Here is a 26094-nt window from a genome sequence, read left to right as displayed (position 1 = left end):
AGGCACGTGAGAAGATGCTCAACGTCGCTCCTCATCAGGGAAATAAAAATCAAAACCACACTGAGATATCACCTCACGCCAGTCAGAGTGGCCAAAATGAACAAATCAGGAGACTATAGATGCTGGAGAGGATGTGGAGAAACGGAAACCCTCTTGCACTGTTGGTGGGAATGCAAACTGGTGCAGCTGCTCTGGAAAACAGTGTGGAGGTTCCTCAAAAAATTAAAAATAGACCTACCCTATTACCCAGCAGTAGCACTGCTAGGAATTTACCCAAGGGATACAGGAGTACTGATGCATAGGGGCGCTTGTACCCCAATGTTTAGAGCAGCACTCTCAACAATAGCCAAATTATGGAAAGAGCCCAAATGTCCATCAACTGATGAATGGATTAAGAAATTGTGGTTTATATACACAATGGAGTACTACGTGGCAATGAGAAAGAATGAAATATGGCCTTTTGTAGCAACGTGGATGGAACTGGAGAGTGTTAGGCTAAGTGAAATAAGCCATACAGAGACAGACAGATACCATATGTTTTCACTCTTATGTGGATCCTGAGAAACTTAACAGAGGACCATGGGGGAGGGGAAGGGGAAAAAAAAAAAAAAAGAGGTTAGAGTGGAAGAGAGCCAAAGCATAAGAGACTCTTAAAAACTGAGAATAAACTGAGGGTTGATGGGCGGTCGGAGGGAAGGGAGGGTGGGTAATGGGTATTGAGGAGGGCACCTGTTGGGATGAGCACTGGGTGTTGTATGGAAACCAATTTGACAATAGATTTCATATAAAAAATTAAATTAATTAAAAAAAAAAAAAACAGAACACTAGCAAAGTGTCTTTGTGGAGCCTGTACTAAATTGGAAGCTTTAGATTTAATTCCAACTCAAAATCTGAGACCATAAATATGAAAGGTCACTTTTTAGAATTTTAAGTGACATTTGTCTAGAAAGTCCCCTTTATTCTCTTTGTGATTATTTGTGCATCCCTCCATCCCTCCATCCACGGGACAGGGGGCAGACGGGGGTGACACAACATGGCAGAGCAGAGGAAGAGACTGGTAATCTGAGCACTAAGCATCAGTCTCTTTCCACACTGGTTCTCTTTCCACAGGTAACAAGTGAGGGAAACAGTGACAGGGTTGGGGGGAATGAAGACGCAAGTAAGGGAAACAGTGACGGGGTAGGGGGGAGTGAAGAGGTCAGTAAGGGAAACTGACGGGGTAGGGAGGAATGAAGAGGTAAGTAAGGGAAACAGTGACAGGGTAGGGGGGAGCGAAGAGGTCAGTAAGGGAAACTGACGGGGTAGGGGGGAGTGAAGAGGTAGGTACAGTTGAGACAAGATTCACCAGGAACTGTTAACTATTAAAGCAGGGTAATGGATAATGGGAATTCATTTCATTAGTTCATCAAACTATTCTATTTTTACATAGGTTTACATTTTGCCAACATAAAAAGTTGGGGGGTGGGGGGTGCAGTGGGTAAGACGGTAGACCTGCTCTTCAAAATCTTTTAGAGCTCCTACATGTTTTCGTAAACATGGTGGCAGTACAGACAAGTGATAATACTAAATTTAGCCTCTTCAACTTTTTATTTATTTATATTTTTAATGGCAGATATACCAGGAGCTCAAGTTCAAGAAACGCTGGCCTACAGGTTGCTAAAATGTGGGCACATCGGACTCCCTTCAGACCCGAACACCTGGGTATATCTGCAAGTATAATCATTTAACCAGCTTTTAAGGATGGAAAGTAGGATTAGAAATAAATATTATGCATATAATTATAGAAGTTCAAACAGAGAAAGGTAGTTTTTGTTTGTTTAATATTCCACAGCAGTTCCTGCTTCCTTAACTTAAAAATGTTAAAAATACCTCATACTATACTATACTGTATTATATTATATTATATTATATTATATTATATTATATTATATTATATTATATTATATATTTGGTACCGTTTTTGAAGTATTCCAATACAGCTACAATAGCCTCAAATACTGTCAAACTGTACGTTTCCTAATGGATGACAGGCACATAATGCTGAATATGTGACACTGAACTGAAATGGAAAATACGATTTTGACATCAGCACACTGAAAATCTCATTCTAAAAATATCAGTGTGACAATCTATTTGTCAAAATAACAGAGTTATAGACAACTTGATTCCATTAGTAACTTTTATTTATCTAAATAACCTCTCATTTATGTCTTTCTGCATATACCAAATTTTACAAATAAATGCAATTCATAAATCCATGATTAAAGGTGACTAGATAATGGCAGAACACGCTGCCACACAGATGTGACATTGTGGTTTCACATCTGGGACACTGAAGAGCATTTGATCACAGAAGCCGTCATCCGCAGATTCTCTCTCGGTCTGAATCACCCACACAGGCAAAGCGAGAGTGTAACCAACAAACTGCCATCTAGCTAATTCTAATTTCCATTTGCCCATTAATTGTGATTTTTTTTCTTTTTTTAATGTTTCACGTATCAATTCTTTCCGAATTTTTAGCACACGTTTTGTTACAAGCGTTTCAGAAGGCTCCCACTTGGAAGCAGGGAGGGTGGGCCTGAACGTTTTAATATCCGCTCCCTCCGCAAGAGAAAAACTAAACCAAACTCAAAGTGGTTTTTGAAAGAGTCTCTTACTCTGCTTGTTTCCTTCTAGAAAACAAGGTTCAGTCAAATATATCTCAAAGTAATGTATAAGTAAAAAGGCTATATATTCAGGGCAAAGCATGTAAAATCATAAAAGGCAAAAAAGGGAAAGGCAGAAAGAAAAGGACCATGTAAGGGCAAATATAAGCAACTAGGACTCTTCAGTATAGAAGACAGGCTAGCGTCAATTAGGGTGTCAATATTATAAATCTGTAAAGCCACACTTGAAGACATACACAAAATGTACTTCTGTCAGAGTTTACTCAAATGTCACCTTCTCTATCAGGTCTTCCTCATTCCTATTTGAAACTGCAACCCCTCATCACCCATCCTATGACCCCTCTTCCTTTCTTTCTGTTTCTCCAGAGCATCTGCAACCATCTATTATAAAACTCATTCATGTTGCCAACCCCCCATCCCCAGTTCTGTGAATGCAAGCCCCCCAAGGGCGGGGACCCGACCAGTTTTGTGCACTGCTGTCTCCTCCACACAGTGGGTGCCAATATTTGGTCAAGAAATAAGTGGATGAATACACAAACTGAAAATGAGCTTGTCCACTGGAATGGATTCTAAAACTGAACGGAGCCCCTGGAGTCTAAAAAGAGGGTCTCATCAACTCGAGACGGTAGTGAATGAAAACACACAGGTTAAGAGGAGAGCTGAGCTGGAGGGACCTATAGATGACAGTTCATATTTAAAAACAAAGCTTTTCCAGGGGAAAGTCTCTCCAGTAGACATCAAAGCAAATAACCCTACCTTACAACAGTGCCACCCTCAGTGGAATATCAAACGCAAACACAGACCCAACCACCGTAATAATTCTATGCTGATGCCACCAGCTGCCTTGGGGTAAGCTCGGAACTCGTGTCCTGTCTCTGCACTTTTGACATCCCAAAAGGAACAGGGACAATCGGTAGCAAAAGGTGAAACTCAAGAGTTTGGGGTATTCGAAGCAGCCCCCCCAAAAGCAAAGTTCTCACAATGCCCCCCACATTTCTCCCATAACAAGCAGCATTAGGAATTCCCATACCCTGCCACAACCAGAAAACAGGAGAAAGGTACTAGATCCTAACAAGTCACTTACCAACTTTTGAAAATAAGAAATTAGTCTTATTAGACACTAAGGAAAATCCCAGGCAAGCCTAAAATTTCATGCACACACCCATACATAGGTATGCACATGCACACACACACACACACACACACACACATACAGATATGAAATTCATGTATACCTACAGAGTTACTTCACAAAATGTCATTTGAAACGGTGAGAGGAAACCTAAGGCCAGCCCAAAACTACCATATGATGCTGTATATGAAGATACATACAAAATTCATGAATTTATGACATTAAGTCCAGTTTTTAAAAATACGAAGTAAACAAAGGTGCCTGGGTGGCTCAGTCGGTTGGGTGTCCAACTCTTGATTTCAGTTCATGATCTTCTTGTTTGGGAGACCGAGCCCGGCATCAGCTGATGCTCCAGGCTGACCGTGCGAAGCCTGTTTGGGATTCTCTCCCCCCCATCCTCTGCCCCTCTTTCTCTCTCAAAATAAATATACTTTTTAAAAAAATACTACGAAGTAAATCCATTTGGAATAAAAAACTGCATTGCTCTAATGGTCATTATAAAATCAAGGTTAGACAAAATCATAAAATGGTTAAATGTTGTTTTTTTTTTAGTTTATTTATTAGTTTTCAGGGAGACAGAGTGCAAGCGGGAAAGGGGAAGAGAGAGAGGGAAAATCCCAAGCAGGCTCCCACACCGTCAGCACAGATGCAGAACTCAAACTCAAGAAACTGTGAGATCATGACCTGAGCGGAAATCACGAGTCTGCCATTTAACCGACTGAGCCACCCAGGCGCCCCATTAAATCTGTTTTCTATAATTTGATTAGAGATGAAGATAATCTGAGATTTAGTAATTACTCATCGATTACTTCTACTAGGAAAGGACATTGGGGTTTGTGCTGAGTTAAAGAAACCATTGTGCAGTCTTCTGCCCTCAGGAAGCTTATAAACAATTTGGAAAGATCCAATGTTTACAAAAATCTAAATCACAATTCCCAATCAGTGCCAGGGTTGGTAAGACCTTCATCAGAAGTGAACTCATCAAGTTAGGAACCACTCTAATTTAGGAAAGATGAATTTAACTAGGGTGGGAAACATATCCTAAGTACCCTAAAGCATGAGAACTGTGGAGAAGAGAAAGGACAGGGCAGAATTCAAGTGACCCTAGGGGAGTAACAGCAATCGCCATGGACTCAGCACTGAAATGTCAGACACAGTGCTGTTTGCCTGTGTCCTACGATGTGATCTTTGAAACGATCTTTTAAGGTCGATTATATGAGCCCTATTTCACAGAGTTCAAGTAATCTGCCTAAGGGTAAACTAATAATCAGTAGCAGAGCTGAAATTCAAACCCAGGACCGTTCATTCTGAAGTCAGGCTCTTACCCAATCACACATCACCATACGCCAGGCTGGCCACAAAAGAGAATCTACAGGGCAGGTGGTGAAATACAAACTTGAAAATGTAGACTAGACTGTAAGCTTCTCCTCGCGGCACTGTGGTAGTTTCACAGCACTCAATACATATTGCTTACATGATTTTGATGAGGAGGCAATGAGGAACCCTAAAAGATGCTGAAGAAGCCTGAAACTCCGGGCTATCTGAAAACATCCAAAGTGCCTTCTTTTTAGAGGATTTTATTAATCCATATTTAGAAACACTTTAAGTAAAATTTTAACCAGATTGTAATTTCATAAGATACTAAGAATATATTCCATGTTTCAGATTCTTCCTCTTTACATCCAACAAATACAGCAGCCTAGTATTTAGTTACTACAGTAACTGAATCTCTGTATTCAAATCTCAGTTGAAGACTTCCCAGGATCTAGCTAGCGCTCTCTCTCTTAATATGAATTACACTCTTAATACTTGTATTTTTCGTTCCAGCCAGTAGGTTCACTGGCAGATCAGGAATATAGTTAACTCTAAAAGGAAATGATTTGAATCTCCCCCAGCCCCTCCCAAAAAACAAACAAAACAAACAAACAAACAAAAAAACGCTTTTCTCCATTTAACAGAAAGAAAAGTCAGTTTAATGCACTGTATTCTCAGTCTCTCCATTCAGATGGAACAACAGCATTAGATTTTTAAAAACTCCTCAAGACAGAGAATGAGGAACTTCTAGGCAAAACTGCAAGAGCTAACTAATATTTCATCATTCCTTTGTTTATCGCACCTCCGTTTTTATTGAAGGTGAAGATAAATCCAAAGGGAACAGTTTTACAAGAAAGGTCTGTCCATGGGGACTTACCTTGTTAAGAGCAAATGACAAATGGTTTTCCCCTATAGGAAACCTACTCCTGTTTTATATAAATGTATCCTTTCAGCTCTGGTACCACAAATGAGGCTGGGAAGAGCATCAGATTACTGCTAGAAAGTTCATTTATTTGCTATTTTCTTGGTCTGTCTTCAATGGGTTGTTTCAAATAACCAAGAGGGCTGGTGCTCAAATTGGGTACCTTTCTCACAAAACAGGATACCAAAACTAGGTGTGACCTCATAGACGTACTTACATAACACACACACACACACACACACACACACACACACACACAGACAAAATCTTGGTAATTACTTATTCCTGCCAGTCTCCTACTATTAATCAGTAAACAGCATATCCTTCCAAAAATCCAGATTAAGAAAACAAGAAGTCATACAATAGCATGGCTGCTGGGGCTGCCTCTGGTTGCTATGGAACACCGGGCAGGCCCCTGGCTCATTCCGCCGGCTCTCTGAGCGCTGCAACACCTTTAACACCCAGCCTGGGCAAGTCTCAGCTTGTACCACTGACATCAGCGGCCAGCATTTTACTTCTGTCCTGGAAGAATGACCTACAGGAAACACTGTTTCAGTTTTTAAAATTAATAATCCACCGGATTTTTACAACAATCTTTAGAATGATTAAAATCACCCTTACCCTCAAAACAGTAAAGAGGTGCGTGCCCAGTGGGAGAATTATTTACACGGATACATTCATTACGACACAGGTCACTAACATGCAGCAACCAGCAAGGAGAAATACAACGATAGGGATAAAAATATAACATTCCTTTAAAAAAAAAATCTAGCAAATATATTTCCCCTTAATATACAGCCTACTTGTGATTTGGGAAAATATTGAAAAATTTTATTTCTATGTCGTTCTAAAACAAAGCAATTAAGGAATGGCCAGTATGCCAAAACCTACAGCTGGAAATAATAAAAAATTAAGACATTTACTCAAACCTTACACAATTATAAAACTTTAATGCTTTTTCTAGAAAAAAAATAAATAAGGGGGGTGGAGGGTGGGCAGAGGAGGGGATTGGCCTAAATAACCTCCAAAATCTGTTCCAGCTTAAAAGTTCGGATTCTAAAATAAAACATCCTAATTATGTCTCCACTGGAATCCCACATATTTGTGCCATTTGGAAGCATGTGTAACTCCAGCGACAGACTTTGTCACCTCTTTAATCTCTCCCGGAGCAGCCTGGATGCCCCTCTGGGTCAGCTGTGCAGAGACAGACGAAGGAAGGGGGCTGAAGAGGAAGACAGTAGAGCAGTTAAACAGAAACAGGTAGAGAGGCTGGAGGTGAGCCCCTGAGGGACGAAGGCACTTCTCCTAGGGGGTCTGAGGTTCCAGCTCCAGACCCAAAGGCCTAGCGGCTCCACAAAAACAGGGTCGGGTTCTGAAATACCAATTCCTGAACGAAGCTCTTCTTTGGTGTTCTTCCAAATTAGAATATTAAGTTGTCTGCTAATGGGGAGTTGTTCCCATGCGGAGTAAGCGGACCAAGATTACACTTTTCACATTGGAAATGGCTTGTTTCTAAATGACGTCATGTGACATAAATGAAACGGGAGTCAATTTTTTTTTAACCTTTAAACACTAGAATTAAATTACCAGTGCTTTTATTGACACTGTATTGAATGTAAAATAATAAAAATCACAGAAAACATTATTACAAATAATGTTTACACTGATGTTGCATTAAGTTCATAATAAAATCCTCTATAAATATTAATGAAATTAACACGTATTCCATCATCTTTTGTTTTGCAGGGTTACATTTATGTTTTGTTCAAACACTGGCTAATTAAGCTTTAGAGTGGCATTCTCTTGTATACGTCACACCTTCTATCTGCTTTGGAAAGCTTAAATATGTGAGAATCTGATCATTTAGATGTTACTAGGACCTATAACTTAGATATTTCCTAATGGCAGAAGGAATTAACTACAACCCTTGGAGAAAAGAAATGGTATTTTAGCTATGGGATCAGATCGTTTAATTAGTGTGTCACTTTACCACTCTGTCTGGCTAGCAATAACCCCGTAGTAGAAATATTTTAAAAGACTGCCAAAATATTTTATGAAGTCATATACATTTCTATGGAACCTTCTGGATCAGAGAGAAGTTTAGCAATTAAAGTTACATAACCAAAAAATGCAGGCGTTATTTAATGTAATGAATTTACTCCTTCGTGCCTTATTCATCTAATTAAACAACAAGAAAACTCTGCTTTCAAGTAACGAGATTTAGGTCTACATTTTGTGCTGTTTATTAAAATGCCATTAATCATTGTTTGTTATACATATTAGTCTGCTCATTACAGAATAATTTCCAACATGAATAATGGATTTTTTTTTTTTTTGGCTATAGACTCTAGCATTGGAAAATATGCTTCTTTCACACCTGACTTCAGTCAACATTAACCTGCTGTGACTGATGCCCTAAGTTATCAGGACGTCCACTGTCACCAATGGATGGCTCTCTCTTTATAGATAGGCCATTACGTCCCACAACCGAGCAGCTAGCTCTGAAGGGAGTATCTTAGTGGTTGGTCTCTTCTCTCGGCAACTTACAAAGTGGCTTGTCACAGTTCATCCAATCTCCCTACACACAAGTCAAAAGAGTGATGTACAAAAGACAAACACCGTTGCACCTCTGAGGGGTGTGTCTCACACAGCTGTCTTCCTGTGTCCTGCAAACATGAGCTGCTGTCCTTGGGCTTGCCGCCTTTATAACGACAGGTCAAATTTCAAGTAGGAGAGCCTGGAATTACTAAGCAAAACACCTGACAAATAACTGAGAACAAACTTCCTGATTTAGAAATGCTGTGCTGAGAAAAAAATAACAGGAAGATTGATGAAGATCAATCACTCTTAATATTTTGTCTTCAACATAATGTAAGCATCTTTTCAAGCCTACATTGAGTCTTGGTTAACAAATTTAATTTTTTTCAGAGAAACACAGAATAAAGAGGGGTTCAAGTTTATTTCAATAAACAAATATTTCAAATGGTATAGCTTTAAGAACAATAGAGGGTACTAATCATTAAATATGTGTGATGAGCACAGGGGGTTCATTATGCTTTTCTCTCTACTTCAGTATGTTTTTAAAATCCCAAAATAAGAAAGTTTTAATTATATATACATTTATAGTGTACAGTTTTCCACTACCTATTGGCTTCCCAAATGGAAAGTGCTTTAGATATCAGATATGCTAATGAAATCCCAGCTGAATATATTCATTTTGGATGTTTCACATATAACTTCATAATAATAAAATAATTATGAGGAAATGGACACATCTCAACTTCATGCTTTTCTATATACAACATGAAGTAAAAGTACAACCCCAAGCAGTAACAAAGGTCCCACAGACTTACGATAAATATTTTCATCAAAATATTATATTGTCAACAAAGTACAAGCGTCTCCTATTAGTTAAAATCACAATAAGGCAAAAACAACGACTGTTCCTCTAGCCAATTATGTCACCATTCGTACTTTGATTTATCCACTTTATCTTAATCTCTCTTCTAAAAGTCTCCACTAATTTCATCTAACTGCATTTTCAGTAACTTCTTCTACCTTTCCTTTTTTGTGCTTCCAGATTCCCAAATATCAGCTCTTGTCATCTTTGTAGACTTCCACAATTTCAAACATTAAAAAATATGTTCACAAAGCTGGGAATATGTCATTTTGGTCTAATACTTTATTTCTCTCTCTTCTTTCAAAATGCTCCCTAAGGGGCGCCTGGGTGGCTCAGGTCATGATGTCGCGGTCCATGAGTTCGAGCCCTGCGTTGGGCTCTGTGCTAACCGCTCAAAGCCTGGAGCCTGTTTCAGATTCTGTGTCTCCCTCTGTCTCTGACCCTCCCCGTTCATGCTCTGTCTCTGTCTCAAAAATAAATAAACGTTAAAAAAAAAATTTTTAAAAAATGCTCCCTAAAACCCAATGGAAATCTGAGTCTTCAGGATTCCTAAATTAACCAAAATAGTATTGGCCCTAAATACAAATTGATATAAACTCTTTAATTCCTCACCCAAAAATAAAGCTAAAGGGCAACAGTGGAGAACTACAAGCTTACAGACAAACGTACCCAATTCTCTGAGGCCTCTCCTAGCATGTTTTTGAATCAAATATCAGAAATAATGTTAACAGCAGTGGTGGTAATATTGTTAGATACACTGAATATGGCAGACAGGGTTTACACAGCCCTTAAAATGACCCTTCTTTTTCTCTACACCATACTAATCATTTAGTTCATACTCTACCTTTTCCAATTATATGATCCTGCCCCGATTTACCCTCATTCTTACCCCATTCCTTCAGATCAAGGTGTTGTTCTGGGCATTGGGTGTCATCTCTTGGCATTCTTTCTAAGGTCTGTAAACCAAAAGGTAAACTGGAACTTCCAAAGCTCATGTATAATGCGTCACACAAGACTGTGCTGTGGGATTGGGAAATTCCAGACAGCAATGTGAATTAACAAAAATATAGTATAATAGAGAAAGCTATATCCTCCAAAAAAGAAGCTTTTACTGCAAAGTTGATCAAGGGCAGCAGGACTGGAGGTGAGTGAAGTTTCAGGATCGCTACGATGACCCTCTCTCATATATACTCCGATCGACATCTCCGGTCTGTGTCACCTGTGTTTCTAGCAAAACTAATAAATGCCCAAGCAGGTCTCATGCAATCAAAATATTAAAATGCATCCCCTTCCAATTTCAGAAACAAAATTCTACCTCACTTCCAAGCCATATGGCTCTCAAACCTATGCTGAAATAGAAATCCACATCTATTATAGAGCTCTACCCATTCAACATTATTTAAAAGGTTTTAAATTTCAAAACTCAGCAGACTTCTAAAAATAAAGGAACAGATCAAATGTTGATCCAGCCACATAATATCTTAATCTGCTATAATTGGAATGAATTACAATTTTTGTCTCTAACTATAATTAATTCAACTTCGGCATTCATGGCCTTTGTTAACTAAAGGTAGTCTCTACAAACCATCACATAATGTGAGGCACTATAAAAAGTTGTTTCCCAAATCACACAATGGTCATTCAAAGAACTTAAGTTAAATATTTCCCCCAATATTCCTTGCTTTGAGAAAACAGCAGTGGAGTGGTTCCAATACCATTACAAGACGTGTGCAACGCAAAAGCTAGTGGGCAATAGTCCTACTGATACAAGTTCCAAAATTGCAAACAAAACATAAATAAAAATGACTTTCTAAAGGTCTACACACAAACACATATATGGACAAAACACAATATATAAGCCAAATTCATTTTTCTTAACGTAGGTACACCCCACAAACATAAAGTAACTTTATACACAAAATGTTTTAAAACATTCTTTAGAACCATGCAATATGATCCTGACATAAAACAAAGAATCTAACTTTACGTGGTGTCTGTGTAGTGGGTTTTCACTGTGGCTCGTCAAAATACACATTGTACATTTAAAATGATAAAGGTGGTATTAAGATCACTAATATAGTATCTCTTTGTGTGTTTTTTATTAATGACCTTTACACTGACACTTCATTAAAACTCATCTCCAAGACCGTCACCAGATATAATCAGATGCCAATCGGCGAAAGCCTGATGTGACAGATTATACTCTTTGGTTCTTTAAAATGTCAGCCTAAATAGGCACAAGGGGAAAAACCGAGGTTCTACTGCAAAAAATACTTTCAGGAAACAATCTACCCAAAGCAAAATGTAAAGAGGTAGATGTAAGGCATCATTTCCATTATCTGCCACACAGACTAGATTTTCTCAATACTCCTTTATTTTATTCCCACCTTTCTAAAAAGCTGTGCACAACCAAATCACAATACAGGCTCCGTAGAAGGATATCACTGCATATCCACCAATGTACTAAGGGATAGACATAGATAGATACAGTCAGTCTTTAGGAGGAAAGGATCACCAACAAACATAAATAAGACACCTATCCTCACAAAAGCACATATAGTCTGCACAATACTACAGCAGAAAAGGAAAGAGATCTGGGAAGAAACACTGGATCAGCTGAGCCACCTCTGGCTGCCCCTGCCCATGCCTCCAGTTCCCACCCTACCCCCACCAAAGGTTGGCAGTCCAGGAAAAATAACCGCACAGAGTACGCAATGCACATGTGTTTAACAATGCAAACAGGATATGATTTGTAAATGTATCTGCTCTGCCTGCCTCTCTCCAGTATTCTCCCTCATCTACCTCCTCACAAATAAAGCAAGGAAGAGAGAAACCTTAGTGACAAGCAAGGACTTTCTAAAATGGTTTTGCATATTAAAACAAACTATGCTGACCGAGACAAAACAGGGTCAGATACATGTTTAAGAATGATAGTTAGGGGCGCCTGGGTGGCTCAGTCAGTTGAGCATCTGACTTCGGCTCAGGTCGTGATCTCACGGCTCATGAGTTTGAGCCCTGCGTCGGGCTCTATGTTGACAGCTGGGAGCCTAGAGCCTGTTTCAGATTCTGTGTCTCCCTCTCTCTCTGCCCCTCCCCTGCTCACACTCTGTCTCTCTCAAAAATAAATAACCATTAAAAAAAAATTTTAAAAAGAATGATAGTTATTACATTTGAAATTACAAAATATTAAAAACCGCTGGAATCTGGATGCAGTTCACACACTTAACTAGGTTTCTATAAATCAATAAAAATGATCATTCAAAAGTAGTCTTAAAAGCAACAATAACAATCTTTTAATCTCTCATACGCTTATCAGATTGGTAAAGGAGGGGACATCCAGCAGAACATAAGACTTATCTTGAACTCATGCAAAGAATGCTTCCTTCCACACTCTGCAATGCTCTACAATCTTGAGTCTGGTTGCCACATTACCATTAAAGTAAAATGTTATGAAAATGCACACTTCTTGACCAAAAGACACAATATTTTTCCTGCCATCAAACCTGAATTTTTAAAAAATGGTTATGTAAACATAAACAACATTCAGGGTGGGGAGGGGGAGCAGTAGGGATCACCAATGGAAAAGACAGAAAAGAATATGAGCATGAGTGAGGGGGAAGGCCCCCCCTGAGCAGGGCCCCAAAGTAATCCAAAGGCACTCGCCCAGACTCCTTGACAGGACTTCAGTTCTTTTCAAAAGCAGCTGAATAGCATGAAGAGAAGAAAAAGTCACGGCTATAATAACTGGGGAAGAAATGCTGAAAAATGAGATAAACAGAAATCTAAATTTTTATTTCTTTTGATGGGACAGCTCACATTATCCTCCCTCCCTTTCTCTCCCTCCGTCGAACTGCCTGTCCACAGACTTGGGAAACTATGTCCTGTTTTAAATATTTCATTGGTGAGCAACAGGCAGGAGCCCCAACTGTCAGACTCTTGTCTGGCACACACACACACAGAGGAGCCGGCTCGGAAGGAGCTCGGGCTGTGAGACTCAGCTAACTCCTATGTGGGTGAGGAAACCAGGGCACTTGGCCACCGCTCCCCACGGGGGCCACCGAAATGGTGGGACCTTCTGAGACTGGGTCAGCGGTGTGGCCATCGTGCTAGACCCAGGCTCCGGATTTGCTTTCTCTGCTGTTCTCACCAAAAGAAAGAATGGGCAAGCACATGCTAGCCTTTCAGTCCATCGGGAAAGGAAGTATCAATTCCCGGCTCTCTGTTATTGGTAACATTTCCCTTTGGTGCCAATCTCGCCACGGAAGCACCGACTACTGGTGCTCAGAGGGCTAGAGAGATCACATAGGCCTACTGCTTCATTTTACAGATGGGAGAAACTGAGACCCAGAGGGTTTACGTGACTAGCCTAAGGTCTGGCACTTAGTGGCAACCTGAGTACCAGAACAGACCTGCTTTCTCCTCTTTATCTTCCTTCAGCTGGCACTTTTGAGGGCTTTGTTTCCCAGCCCCATCGCCCTCTCTTCTTTCTCCTTCCACACTCCTTCTCAGCAGATCTGTCTCCCATCACCAGCTAGTACACCTTTACTTCCAGGCTAGCTGCCTCGCTCTTAGTTTTCCTGGGCTCAGCTCCGATTAGCCCTTACCCATTTTTGCCTCAACAGGAAGCATCAACATCCTCTGGTCGTCCCGACTGGGCAAAGCAAAGGCAGCGCTACTGAAAGGGCATTACAGCGTCTCTTAAGAGTCGTGAGAAAGAAGTTTCTAGGGATTAAGAGTCAGCAATGGACAGACATATGTGATGTGCAAACATAATCTTTTGGGGCTGGACTAGACATTTAAACTAAAGTGCTTAGCCAGAGGCCAGTGCATAGCCAAGACGAGGAAGGGAGCCTCCCGGAGCAAAATCATGCTCAGGTTACATCATTAGTGCAACAAGGAAATGCATTTGTTCAAGAGGGCAGTCAGACAGATAGAACTCGTAAGAAAATAATGACGGTATAACCTTGCCACCTAAGTCACGTTTCCTAGCTTTTCCCCATAAGTTCCTTTTAAAATGTGTGTGAAATTCACTGGAAGAAAAGAAGCAGAGGAGATGGCTGAGCTGGGAGTCTGCGTATTTTATATATATTAGCCTAATTATCTATAAAAAAGAATGGAAAGGGAGTCATATAATTAAACACTTAACAGGAATGGGGAGAGTGAGAACAGGTGAGACAAGGGAGGCAGGCAAAAACCCACTATTTATAAAAAGGCTTCAGGAAAAAAAAAATGAGGCGCAGTACTGAGTAAACTTTAACTGGGATGTATAACTCACATTTCCAGTTCAAGAAAGATCAGGACTATCTAGATCACTCTAAAACGAAACGAAAAAATCATTCTCAGTCAAAATGCTTAGAAAAAAAGACACATAGCAAATTACTAAATAGCAACTTCAGAGATAGTAGCCAACTAAAATGTTTCTTTAAACATCTCTAATCGCCAAAGAAAGGGAGCCAAAATGACATTTTTTCCTCTATAATTTCACATTACGTTTTACTGCATAACATTCCAAGGTTGCTTTATAGCTCAAGATTAGGGCTGGCAAATTATTCCAAAATTACTTATTGCTATAGGTCCACAAATGGTGACCTCACACATTTCTCTCCCCTTAGAGAACAATTCCAAGCAGCGCATTATGAAATTGTAGAAAAATTCTTTGATGAACTCATCTTTATACAGCTATTTATTGCCATTATATATTAATGACAACATTTTATACAAAGTCTATAAATACAGTACAAAATGTTCTCAAATGAACTCATGTATAACGTGTGCAAAAGAAAATATAAATTGGGCAATGAAATGGACAATGGGAATCCTAAGAGTGTATGAAATGCTGCATTATTAGTTCTCAGTCTGAGATCTCTGGACCAGGAGAGTTGTCCAAATGTAGGAAGGGGCGCCTGGGTGGCTCTGTCGGTCAAGCGTCCGACTTCAGCTCAGGTCATGATCTCACACGGTTTGTGTGTTCGAGCCTGGCATCAGGCTCACTGCTGTGAGCACAGAGCAAGATTAGGATCCTCTGTCCTTCCCCATCCCCCCGCCCATCCCCCACTTGCACATGCTCTCTCTCAAAAAATAAAGTAAAAACATTTTTAAAAATGTAGTAAAAGAATGCCATTGTTGTAAGGCTGCAGAGTTGAACTAAAATACAACTTTGGGCTAACATCCTATTAATTCAGTGTAATAGCAAGACTGGTTATCAAAAAGTAATCCAAACCTGTGATCGATTTTTGTCTTTATTTGTAAAAGTAGGGGAGGAGAGAATAATTATTTAATGAGGGCAAAATCTTTCAAAACTTAGGGGCCACTGAAGTGATCAGGAACATATTAAAAGAATTCTTAGGTGGGAAAAAGATTTGAATGGGCATCTTCTCAGTATTCTCTAATAGTAAGAATCAACGCATATTGATCATGTATTCTGTATCAAATACTGAGCAAAGCATCTTACAAGAATTATCTTTAATCTCCACAAAACCCCATAAGGCTGGTAAGGTGGATCCTGTTTTTCAGATGAGAAAACTGAGGCAAGTTAAGCTCAATAACTTGTCCAAGGCCTCACAGCTAATAAGATCATCTGAAATCTGACCCCAAAGCCTGTGTTCTTAACCAATTTACTTATCCCATCAATTTATTTAAAGAACAAAATACATACCAATTTGATACTCTAAATGTATTTCAATTTTTTAACTGATTTGTTTTCATTAAGTGCATCCTATACTTTGATATGAAAAATAAAACTTCAAAAATAAAGGCTCTAAAACGTCATAAATATACTTTAAAAATCTTGGGGCGCCTGGGTGGCTCGGTCGGTTAGGCATCTGACTTCGGCTCAGGTCATGATCACAGTTCATGAGCTCGAGTCCCGTGTCGGGCTCTGTGCTGACAGTTCAGAGCCTGGAACCTGCTTCAGATTCTGTCTTCCCCTCTCTCTGCCCCACCCCCGCTCACACTCTGTCTCTCTCTCTCTCTCAAAAATAAATAAGCATTAAAAAAAAAATCTTAGCGGCAGAAACTAACTGGTAAACCATAAAACCACACTGTAAAAGAAAAATGCCTAACCTATTTTAACAAAACTAGTATTTAAAAACAGTTGCTCTCAGGGCACCTGGGTGGTTCATTCACTCAGGTCATGATCTCACTGTTCCTGGGTTCAAGCCCCAGCTCCCTGCTGACAGCGCTGCTTGGGATTCTCTCTCCCCCCCTCTCTCTCTGCCCCTTCCCTGCTCTCGGGTACACCATCAATCAGTTATTCTCTCTTGATGTTTCTGGTTCTTTGACATTCCAACACATGAAGTACTTACTATCTCTTATAAAGGTACTCTGAAACATATCACATTTTGCTGATTGTAGTTAAATGTGGGATAATAGTATAGATCAACCCATACATCTATTATCTGAACAGAAAAGCTTATATGATAGACCTTTCTAAGCTTACTTGAGAAAGACGCTGGCTACCCCTGTCTCAATGTTTGTCTTTTGGAGTATATACTGCTGACAGAGGAAAGTCAATGATGCTAGAAGGGCCCAAAGATCGGATTCTATAGTTCCCCTTAAAAATTCTCGCTACACTAGGGGCATCTGGGTGGCTCAGTCAGTGAAGTGTCTGGCTCCGGCTCAGGTCATGATCCCGTGGTTCGTGAGTTCGAGCCCTGCATCTGGCTCTGTGCTGACAGCTCAGAGCCTGGAGCCTGCTTCCGATTCTGTGTCTCCCCCTCTCTCTGCCCCTCCCCAGCTCACACTCTGTCTCTATCTCTCTCAAATATAAATATGCAACATTAAAAAAAAAAAAAAAAACCTCACGCTAAACGCAGAGAAAACAATACCCAACCACTTCTAATTTAGAAGTATACGGCACAGGGCAAGTCAGAAAATCTAAAAGTTCTTAGATAATAAAGCCAAATTAAATTTTCAAACAAGACTACTCCAACAGCATCAAGTGGGGGCTGAATTCTCCAGACAATTTTAATATTATTACTGTTCTTGATTCAATTAGTCCGACAACTATTACTACCACTCACATGTTTGAGGCAGTTTTTTTTTAAATCATACAATAAAAGCATAGCATTAATTATGCCATACAAAAATGTTTTAAGAATATACAATATGTAGGGGTGCCTAGGTGGCTCAGTCAGTTAAGCGTCTGACTTCGGCTCAGGTCATGATCTCACAGTTCATGGGTTTGAGACCCGTTGTCGGGCCCTGTGCTGAAAGCTCAGAGCCTGGAGCCTGCTTCAGATTCTATGTCTCCCTCTCTCTCTGCCCCTCCCTCACTCATGTTCTGTCTCTCTCAAAAATACATAAACATTAAATATATATATATATATATATATATATATATACACACACACACACAATACGTTGATGTGTGCCAACAATACCAAATCTACAGAGCCCAGAGCCATACTGCCCAAACAGTGTGATTGTCAAGTTAACTGAAATTTTTGAGACAGAGAGATACACCTGCGTAGGAACAGGACCAATGTCCGTACCTAAAGGACTAATGCCGACATTCAAACTATGCCAAACAGATCAGTCTTGATATTTTATATTGTGCTAATATATATTATCCTAGCCAAACAGAAAGAGGCTCTGATACAAAATTGCCAATTAACATAGTATATTAAATTTAAGCTCCATAGAAATAAGACTATTATATGCTTGAATGCATATATAATTAAAATTTTTTCTTTAAATAAAAGTTCTAATCAGTTCACATTTGTGGTGATGATAATCTCATTGCTGCAAACAGCATAGCACCCCCTGGTGCATCTGTTATAAGATGTATAAAATTACCACAAAAAAAGGGATAGAATCAAAGTAAAAATGAACCTTAGAAATCAATAGGTTGATACCCTTTTATTTACTCTGGTACATATTTTTAAACATTAATGCTTAAAAACAATTTGCATTTAAAAAGACCACTTAAAAATGTTATAGAAACAACTGGAGGAGGTCAGGAAAATGTTTTCAATTAAAAAGATTTAAAATAATGAACAAACAAAATACTGGTTTCCAACATTTATCACTCATTAAAATAACGCTGTCAAAAAAAATTCTTTAAATATGACATCACAAAAGTTGTCCTGTTAACCAAATTTCACTTTATTTAAATCTGCTTTGGCTTTTCATTTCAGATAAACTTGACTGACGGTGTAAAATGTTCCAGAGTACTTTTTTCTGGATTCAAAGTGAATATACGATTACTTTTAAGAATTTTTAAGTTGTTTTGTGAAAGGATTTACAACTTATACAGTGTGAAAATAGAATGATAATCAGAAATAAAAGTCATTTTAATTAAATTACGAATCTTAACTTGAATAGTTCAAAACTTTTACTTAAAAAAAAAACTTCCTAGGAAAATAATTAACTCCGAAAGTATATTTCACTAAGGACAAAGCAAAGGATGCCACCTGCTTCAGATAGCCCTTTGTGAACCTCTACAAGTCCCAACACAATGTGCTAGAAATGAAAATGACACCTGTTTAAAGCAGCCATCTGTCCCTAACAAGCTGGATTTAGTCAAATCCACTTAATCTTGGATTTCTAAAATATGGGAACACTATGCACCTGTGAACAGAGAGGAACTTCAAATGTTCTGCCACGGCCACTGGGAATCTATACCAAACAGTTAAAAGCAAATGATTTCATTAGGGAAACTAAGTTTGGGGGGGGGGGGTTGTTGTTGTTGTTTTTGTTGTTGTTGTTTTTAAGTAACTGGAAGTGGAGCATTTTTGCCCAATGTTCAGTATAAAAACAACCAACCAGCAGGCTCTTTATAATTTAAAGGTTTACTTCCTTGAAGACTCTTCACAATTTAAAAGCTTACTTCTTTGGTTATTGTTGTTTCTTGTAACATAGTCTCACTAAAGATGCCAAGAACAAAGTAACATTTCTATAAGCCCAGTCAGGAAAAAAAAAAAAAATTTAACTCTTCTCACACACGATGCTATATACCCCCTTTTAAACATACATACACATACACACACACACACACACACACACACACACACACACAATTCCATCTACCAATTTCTTCAGTTGGAAGCTTAGAGAAAATCACTCACATCAACTTCCTCAAGAATAAAACATGTTACCGAAAGTAACATATCATCATTTAAATACATTGAATCTATCTTGACTAATAGTTCATTCATTTTCTGTTAATTTTTTAATGGGAAAAAGTCTACCATATTGAACTTGTTTAGGGTAAAAAATACCTGTTTAGTGTTAAAGGATGTTAAATGAATAAATTATAAACCCTGTGAGTCCCTGAGTACAAGACTACCTGAATACTAGAGAAACAATGTATTATTTTTTAAATTGGGCATAACTTGCTCATATAATGAAAATACTGTGGAATGATGCACTTTACAAGTGCATTTTAGCTTAGGATATTATGCGTGTAAATGTACTGCATAAATATGCCCACACCATTTAATGCAACTTACAGGCAAAACAATCAAAAAGATGTAGAGAGGCATTATGACGTACAATGGATCACAGATATTTAGCTACCGGAAACAAGTTACAATTAAGACCTATTTTAACACTTTTAGTTTTATAGCATGCACAGATTTTAGTCTAAAAACTGAGAACATAGGAGAATGCCAATACGTACTATAGTACTTCCAAGGAAAACCAGCACAGAGAGAAGAAACTAAATGCTAAGTATTCATCCTTGTGTTAAACTTTTAAAATTTATCCCTATGTTAGTACTTCTGGCGACAATTTACTCAATCCATATGAATAATGCTGACATACGTGAGCTCAAAGCATCTCTAACAGCAACTTTTATACCACCTAAGTGCTTTTAAAAGCGGGTAACAGAATTCAATTTAAGTTCTGCTCTCAAATCAACTTGTAAATGGAAAATCTCAATTAGAGAAAACTTGAGACAGCTGTAAGAAGTGAAATGCCTCGAACAAGTTCTTGGACATTGCAAATAAAAATATTAAACCATAATATTATAGCATATAATCAACTTGGCTGAAAACCTGTTATGTAAATGGCATAAAGTCTGAAACTGTCTCAAGACAGCAAAACTCCTATTAACTTTGGAGAGAGTTTATGGGACCCAGGAGCTTCACCACCCAAAAGTGTTCAGCCATTTGACACTCATCTGAACAGAAAACAAAAACAAAAACAAATTAGTATTAGAAATTTGCATGGAACCCAGGTTGGGGAATAAATATAAAGAGATTGGAGCGCTCTGAGAAAGACTTCTTCACAAGGAAATGAATTGAAAGAGAAGTTTGTTTCTTTTTTTTTTTTTAACCCCAACTCCCACTTTACAAAATATTAGCCTTAATGGCGTTACAATTACCCAACCTGGTCATTGACAATCTCAAGAATAATTAACACTGTCACATTATTCACAGGCTGCTCTGTTAGGTAAATCAATATGCATTTGCTGTGAGAAAGAAGACTGTTTAAACACGTTATTTTAAAATTCCAAATTAGAAACTTCAATATGTGCAAACAGAACAGTACATTATACGTCGTGTCTGTTTTAGCCCACGTTCATTATGAAACCCTTTACCCAATAACCTCCCAATTAAACGTGAGGCTGAAAAATGAGCAAATTTACAGGATCTGTAACACTGGGCTCCCTCTAACCAAGAGCCTAGTACTTGAGGATTAGTAAGTATTCAAAGCCACAGAGGGGGAAAAGATAGATTTTTTTTTTTTTTGGAAGACTTAAAAGGAAAAAGTTGTCTCTCGTCAGCAGGTTCCAAGTCACTGTCCAAAGAAAACCAAAAGAGTAAACAAAAAAGAGTATGTTAAGTACACACATGCCTAGATCTTAACAACCACAAAGAGAGTGAAATATACACACGTTTCAAGTTGAGAAGCTTCATACATTCTTTATGAACAACTTGACTTCGATTTCAACTCTCAAAGGAAAAGGAACAGAGAAGATGAAGAAGGGGTAAAAAAAAAAAAAAAAGAAAAGAAAAGAAAAACTCTTTAAAGTGCTACAACTGTCACAAATAACACCGTAAACTGAGTTCTCACAAGGCTTCCTTCGGTCCTGTCCCTATTCATCACACCCCAAGTCTCCTAACCACAATGAAAATTGTCAGCACTCTCCACTGCGGGGAGGGAGGTGCATCAAAGTGGAATGGAGCCTCACGACCACCCCTCCCACCCTCACAGGAAGGATAAAGCACTGTCAGTAACTACTAACCCAAGTATCACAGATGCCCTGCATCTGGTTTAAATCACAAGCGCGCGCGCACACGCGCACACACACACGCACACACGCACACACACACACCAAAAAAGAAAGAGAGCGGGGAGAGACTTGTTTTAAAAATCTTTTCCAGGGCAGCAAAGAGCCCAGCCAAGAGGCCCCTGGTTTCAATGTGTGTGCAAAGGGTCGGGGGGTGAGGGGGGGGGCGGATAGGAGGAGAAGCGGGGGGGGGGGGGGGGTGGGGAGGGAAGAGTGCTGAATGGATATTAAGACTGTTTGCAGCACAAAGAAAACACAGTTTTAAAAGAAAAGAAACAAGAAACAAGAAACCGTGCAGCTGAGGATGGCCAAAGGAGAGCAGCCCGTTTTAGCACAAGGCAAAGAGGGGCGACGAACGGAGGGAAGGGGCGGTGGGAAAAGTTCACCGTCGTACGAGGGCAAAAACAACGAAACCCGTAAACCAGGCCCCACAAGTGAACAACAACAACAACAACCACCACCACCACCACAAACCACCAGCTCTGGGGTCCCCCCGGCACGCTGCCGCCTGTTTCGGTTTTGCGACCAGCAGGAAACGAGCAGCTCGGGGGAAAGGAGGAAAACACGAGAGAAAGAAAGCCGGCCAGCCTCCTCGCTTCACCTGACCCGCCTGCTCCGAGCCGGACCTAGGGGAGAGCTCCGCCGGCCGCGCCGGGGACCCGGGGCTCCCGCTCCCGCCCGGCTCCGCAGCCCCCGGCGCTCCCGCTCCATCCCTGACGCGCGGCCGCCGAGGGCCGGGGCGGCGCGGCGCCCACACCCCCGAGCCAGCCGCCGCGCGCTCGGTCCATTGTAAACACGCCGCGGCGCCGAGCCCCTCGGCGGCGGCGCCGCAGCGGCAGCCCCCGGTGTCAGGAGTGAGACCCCCGCACAGCCACACTCGGCTCGCGCACACGGACACACACACACACACACACACACACGCGCGCGCACGGACACACGCGTTCACACGCAGCCACACGCTCCCACACACATGTACAGACCGAAGAATATTCACCTTGGCTGTGGATTATTGTGGTGTTGTTGGTGGGTGATGGAGATGGTGGTGGTGGGGAGGAGGAGGAGGAAGAGGAGGAGGAGGAGGAGAGGAGTAGTTGTTGTTGATGGGTAACAGTCGCCAGGACTACGGTGACTATGGCGCTTGATTCACAAGGCAACGGTTGCTATAACTCACAAAAGAGAGAGAGAGGGAGAGAGAGAGAGGGAGCGAGAGGGAGAGGGAGACACTCGCACGGGGAGGGGCGGGGAGGGAAGAGGGGAGGAGGCGGGCCCGGCGGGCCGCCGGAAGGGGCGGGCTCAGCACCGTGACGGACAGCCCCGACCCCGGGCCGGTGTTGGGAGGCGCGGAGGGAGGAGTGCGAGGCGGGGTTCCGAGCCAGGGCCCCGAAGAGCTGCGCTTAGCTTTGGCAGGGGCTGAGGTCACCCCACAGTCCTCTCGGAGGTGCGCTCGCTGCACGCGCCGACGAGGCAGCAGGGGAGGGGGACTTTCTGTGTGACGAAGGCTGCCAGTTCCGGCAGCCGGCTTTGTGCAGAGAAGCCCCAGAGCCGCGAGAGGGGAACGACTAACCCGGGAGAGGGGGTGTCGAGGGCCATTCCAGACACTCTTGTGGGGAGACCAACTACGGCGTAATAGAATTCACTTTCAAGAGCGCGCTCCTCCCTTTTTTTTTTTTTTTCCTGGCCTGAAACGTCATTTCCGGGGCGGGGCGGACGGAAAGTCCCGGATGTGCCGCCGCTCGCTCGCCCTTTTTTTTTTTCCTCTCTTTTCTCTCCCCCACCCCCCCCATCCCCCCGCCCCTTGGTTTGTGAGGCGCCGGCGGTGGTGTGCCCAGTTGCATCCGCCTCCCGCCTCCCAGGCGGCGCCTGGAGGCTTCGAGGCTCCGGGGCCCGCGCCGGACTGGAAGGTCCGAGCCGCCCGCGCCCTCCTGCTCGCGGCGCTCCGGCCCGCTCGCGACTCGGAGGAGCGCGGGCGGCGGGGTGTGAGCGAGCCGCCTCCGCCGCCATCTTAGAGCCAGCGAGCCCGGGGCGCGTGTGGGCCGCGCGCCGCCTCCCGCTGTCCCGCCGCGGCTTGGCGCGCGGACGGCCGGGTCCGAGCTCGCGCGGCCCCCGCTCCGGAGCCAGAGGCGAGGTGCACCCCTCGCTCCCTGCGGGGCCGGCCGCTGCCTTCGCCGGCGGAGGAGAGGCGGCCCCCCTCGGCGGAAGGCGTTGAGGGTGGGGTAACTCCCACCTGCCCGACCGAGCGCCCCGTTCGTCTCTAACCTCCCCCACCCCGAGATAAGGCGCTCTCGCCCGGCTTTCAAGCCGAGCGAACCGGGATCCGGGCTCAGCCCACCGTCCCAGTGCTGGCCTCGCTCGCCCTCGGCCCTGCTGACCACCCGCGCTGAGGGCCTGGGGTTTCCGGCCAGTGGCTTCCGCAGTGATGGATGCCGCCCGCGCCCCGCCGCGCCCACGGCTCCCCGGTCCTGGTCCGCTGCTCCGCGCCCGGGGTCCCGCAGGCACCTTCGCCCGCGCCCCCGGCCTCCAGCACGGCCGCTAAGCTGCTTATCCGAGACAATAACATTAGAACTAGAGCTCGAGGAAGTCCTCTCTCCTGAGGCTTAATTTTTGCACCTGCAAAATAAGGGCTCGGGGCTGAGATAAATTCCCGGGGCTAAAATAAGAATAGCGACCGTTCCTGAGCTCTTACACTGCCCCCAGACATTGTGCTTAGCGTCTTACATACATTATCTCATTTAATCCTCGCGGCACCGCTATTAGGTACGAAATATTCTCGTGTTAGGGAAAGCAGGCCCAGAGTCTTCATACATAGTGGTTTTATGTCACCGATCCGTGCCATGCAATATTAGATAAGGGTATTTTATGAAGCGACTCTTTAAACAATAGGCCGAAGAAAGTCATGTTGCCGTAAGGTGATCTCGTAAGGACCCCACAGAGGCTTACGCTCCTGTGTTCTAATGCAATAGTGCACGGTGGTGAGCTCGGGGCTACACCTCAAAGGTTTAGGAGGTAGACCCTTCTTTGAGCCTGAGGCAAAGGACAGTGCGGTGCCCGACAGCAGTTAAACCCTCCAGGTTGAGAAGAATCATTGTGACATCCACGTGGAAGATAAGGTACGCATTCCAGCCGTAGAAAAACTGGTAACCATTATGAATACTCGTTTCTAGTACGTTCACAGGTGCAAGACCTCTCTCCTCGTAATGGGGTGTGGGGCACTTTGCTCGCGCTGCATGGCACTGAAGGGCCTCTGCTGTTGCGGTCCAATCTTAACGGGTCGCATGTCCCTCCCCTGGCCGTCAGCTCTTGCTTCTTCACTGCTCTAAGGGAACGCAGTGGTAGTGGCCTCCCCACCCTTTTAATTGACTGCTTTCGATCTGCAGGCCAGAAAAACCGCAGAATGAAGCTTGTGCAAAACTGTGTCCCCAGAGTATAAATAGGTATTTTGAGGAACTCTTAAAAAAAAAAAAAAAACCCAAAAGTGTGTGACCTTTACATGAGGACGTTGTAACATCAGGTTTAAGCTGCTTAGAGACTTTTCTTTTTTCTTTTTTTTTCTTTTTTTTTTTTTTTTTTTTTTTTTTTTTTTTTTTTTTTTACCGACTCGATGTGACCTTTGCCAGAGTTAGGAATCAATAAACTTAAGTGAGTTCTTTAAAAGTTGGGATTTAGAATATTTCCTCCTGTTTTAGGATAATTGATGATGTGACTTGTACACCACTAGTGAGGTTCTGTAATAGGAAATTTTCGATGTGACCGCCAAACTGAATCAAATAACCAAGCTACCAGTTCTAGATTCAGAAACATGCCGGATTATACCTGGATGTATTGTTTTCTGCTGTAACTAGTTATGAAAGGACCCAGAAATCCCTTTACCTATAGCCAGTTCTTTTTTTTTTTTTTTAATGTTTATTTATTTTTGAGAGAGAGAGAGAAAGTGCAAGTGGGAGAGGAACAGAGAGAGAGGGAGACACAGAATCCGAAGGAGGCTCTGGGCTCCAAGCTGACAGCACAAGCCCCACATGGGGCTTGAACTCACGAACCATGAGCTCACGACCTGAGCCGAAGTCCGACATTTAACGCCTGAGCCACCCAGGTGCCCCCCACTGTAGTCAGTTCTAATAGGATCTTTTTGGCCATTGTTAAGCATCCTTGCACGTTCACATACGTTGTACATATATTTCTGAAACAAATTATGGGGGCGCCTGGGTGGCTCGGTTGAACGTCCAACTCTTGGTTTAGGTTCAGGTCATGATCCCACGGTTCATGAGTACGAGTCCCACATCATGTTCTGCGCTGACACTGAAGTCTGCTTAGGATTCTCCCTCTCTTCCTCTCTCTCTCTTTCTTTCTTTCTCTATGCCCCTCCCCCTCTCATTCTGTCTCTCTCAAAATAAATAAACTTAAAGAATTTTTAAAAAAGAAATTATGGAA

At 41.9% G+C, this 26094-nt stretch overlaps 1 protein-coding gene across 9 annotated transcripts in view; it reads right to left on the bottom strand.

The window, feature by feature from the left end:
* Nucleotides 1–23254, bottom strand: part of RFX3 (regulatory factor X3) — a 298993-nt gene extending 275739 nt beyond the window's left edge. For 2 of the 9 annotated variants that reach the window (XM_086684915.1, XM_086684918.1), the window contains exon 1: nucleotides 22664–22930. Coding sequence is in view for 4 of the 9 variants with exons in the window: in XM_086684925.1 (XP_086541051.1) it covers nucleotides 10324–10429 (106 nt within the window). In the remaining 5 variants the exon portion in view is untranslated. The other 7 variants (XM_086684925.1, XM_086684917.1, XM_086684914.1 and 4 more) reach the window with 5 other exon arrangements.
* Between the last annotated feature and the right edge of the window lie 2840 nt (nucleotides 23255–26094).

The sequence above is a fragment of the Puma concolor genome, chromosome D4 (assembly GCF_028749965.1).
Source record: "Puma concolor isolate L17-30 chromosome D4, mPumCon1.1.hap2, whole genome shotgun sequence".
Taxonomy (NCBI): domain Eukaryota; kingdom Metazoa; phylum Chordata; class Mammalia; order Carnivora; family Felidae; genus Puma; species Puma concolor.
Note: the sequence above shows the minus strand (reverse complement) of the source record. Positions and strands in the feature narration are given on the sequence as shown.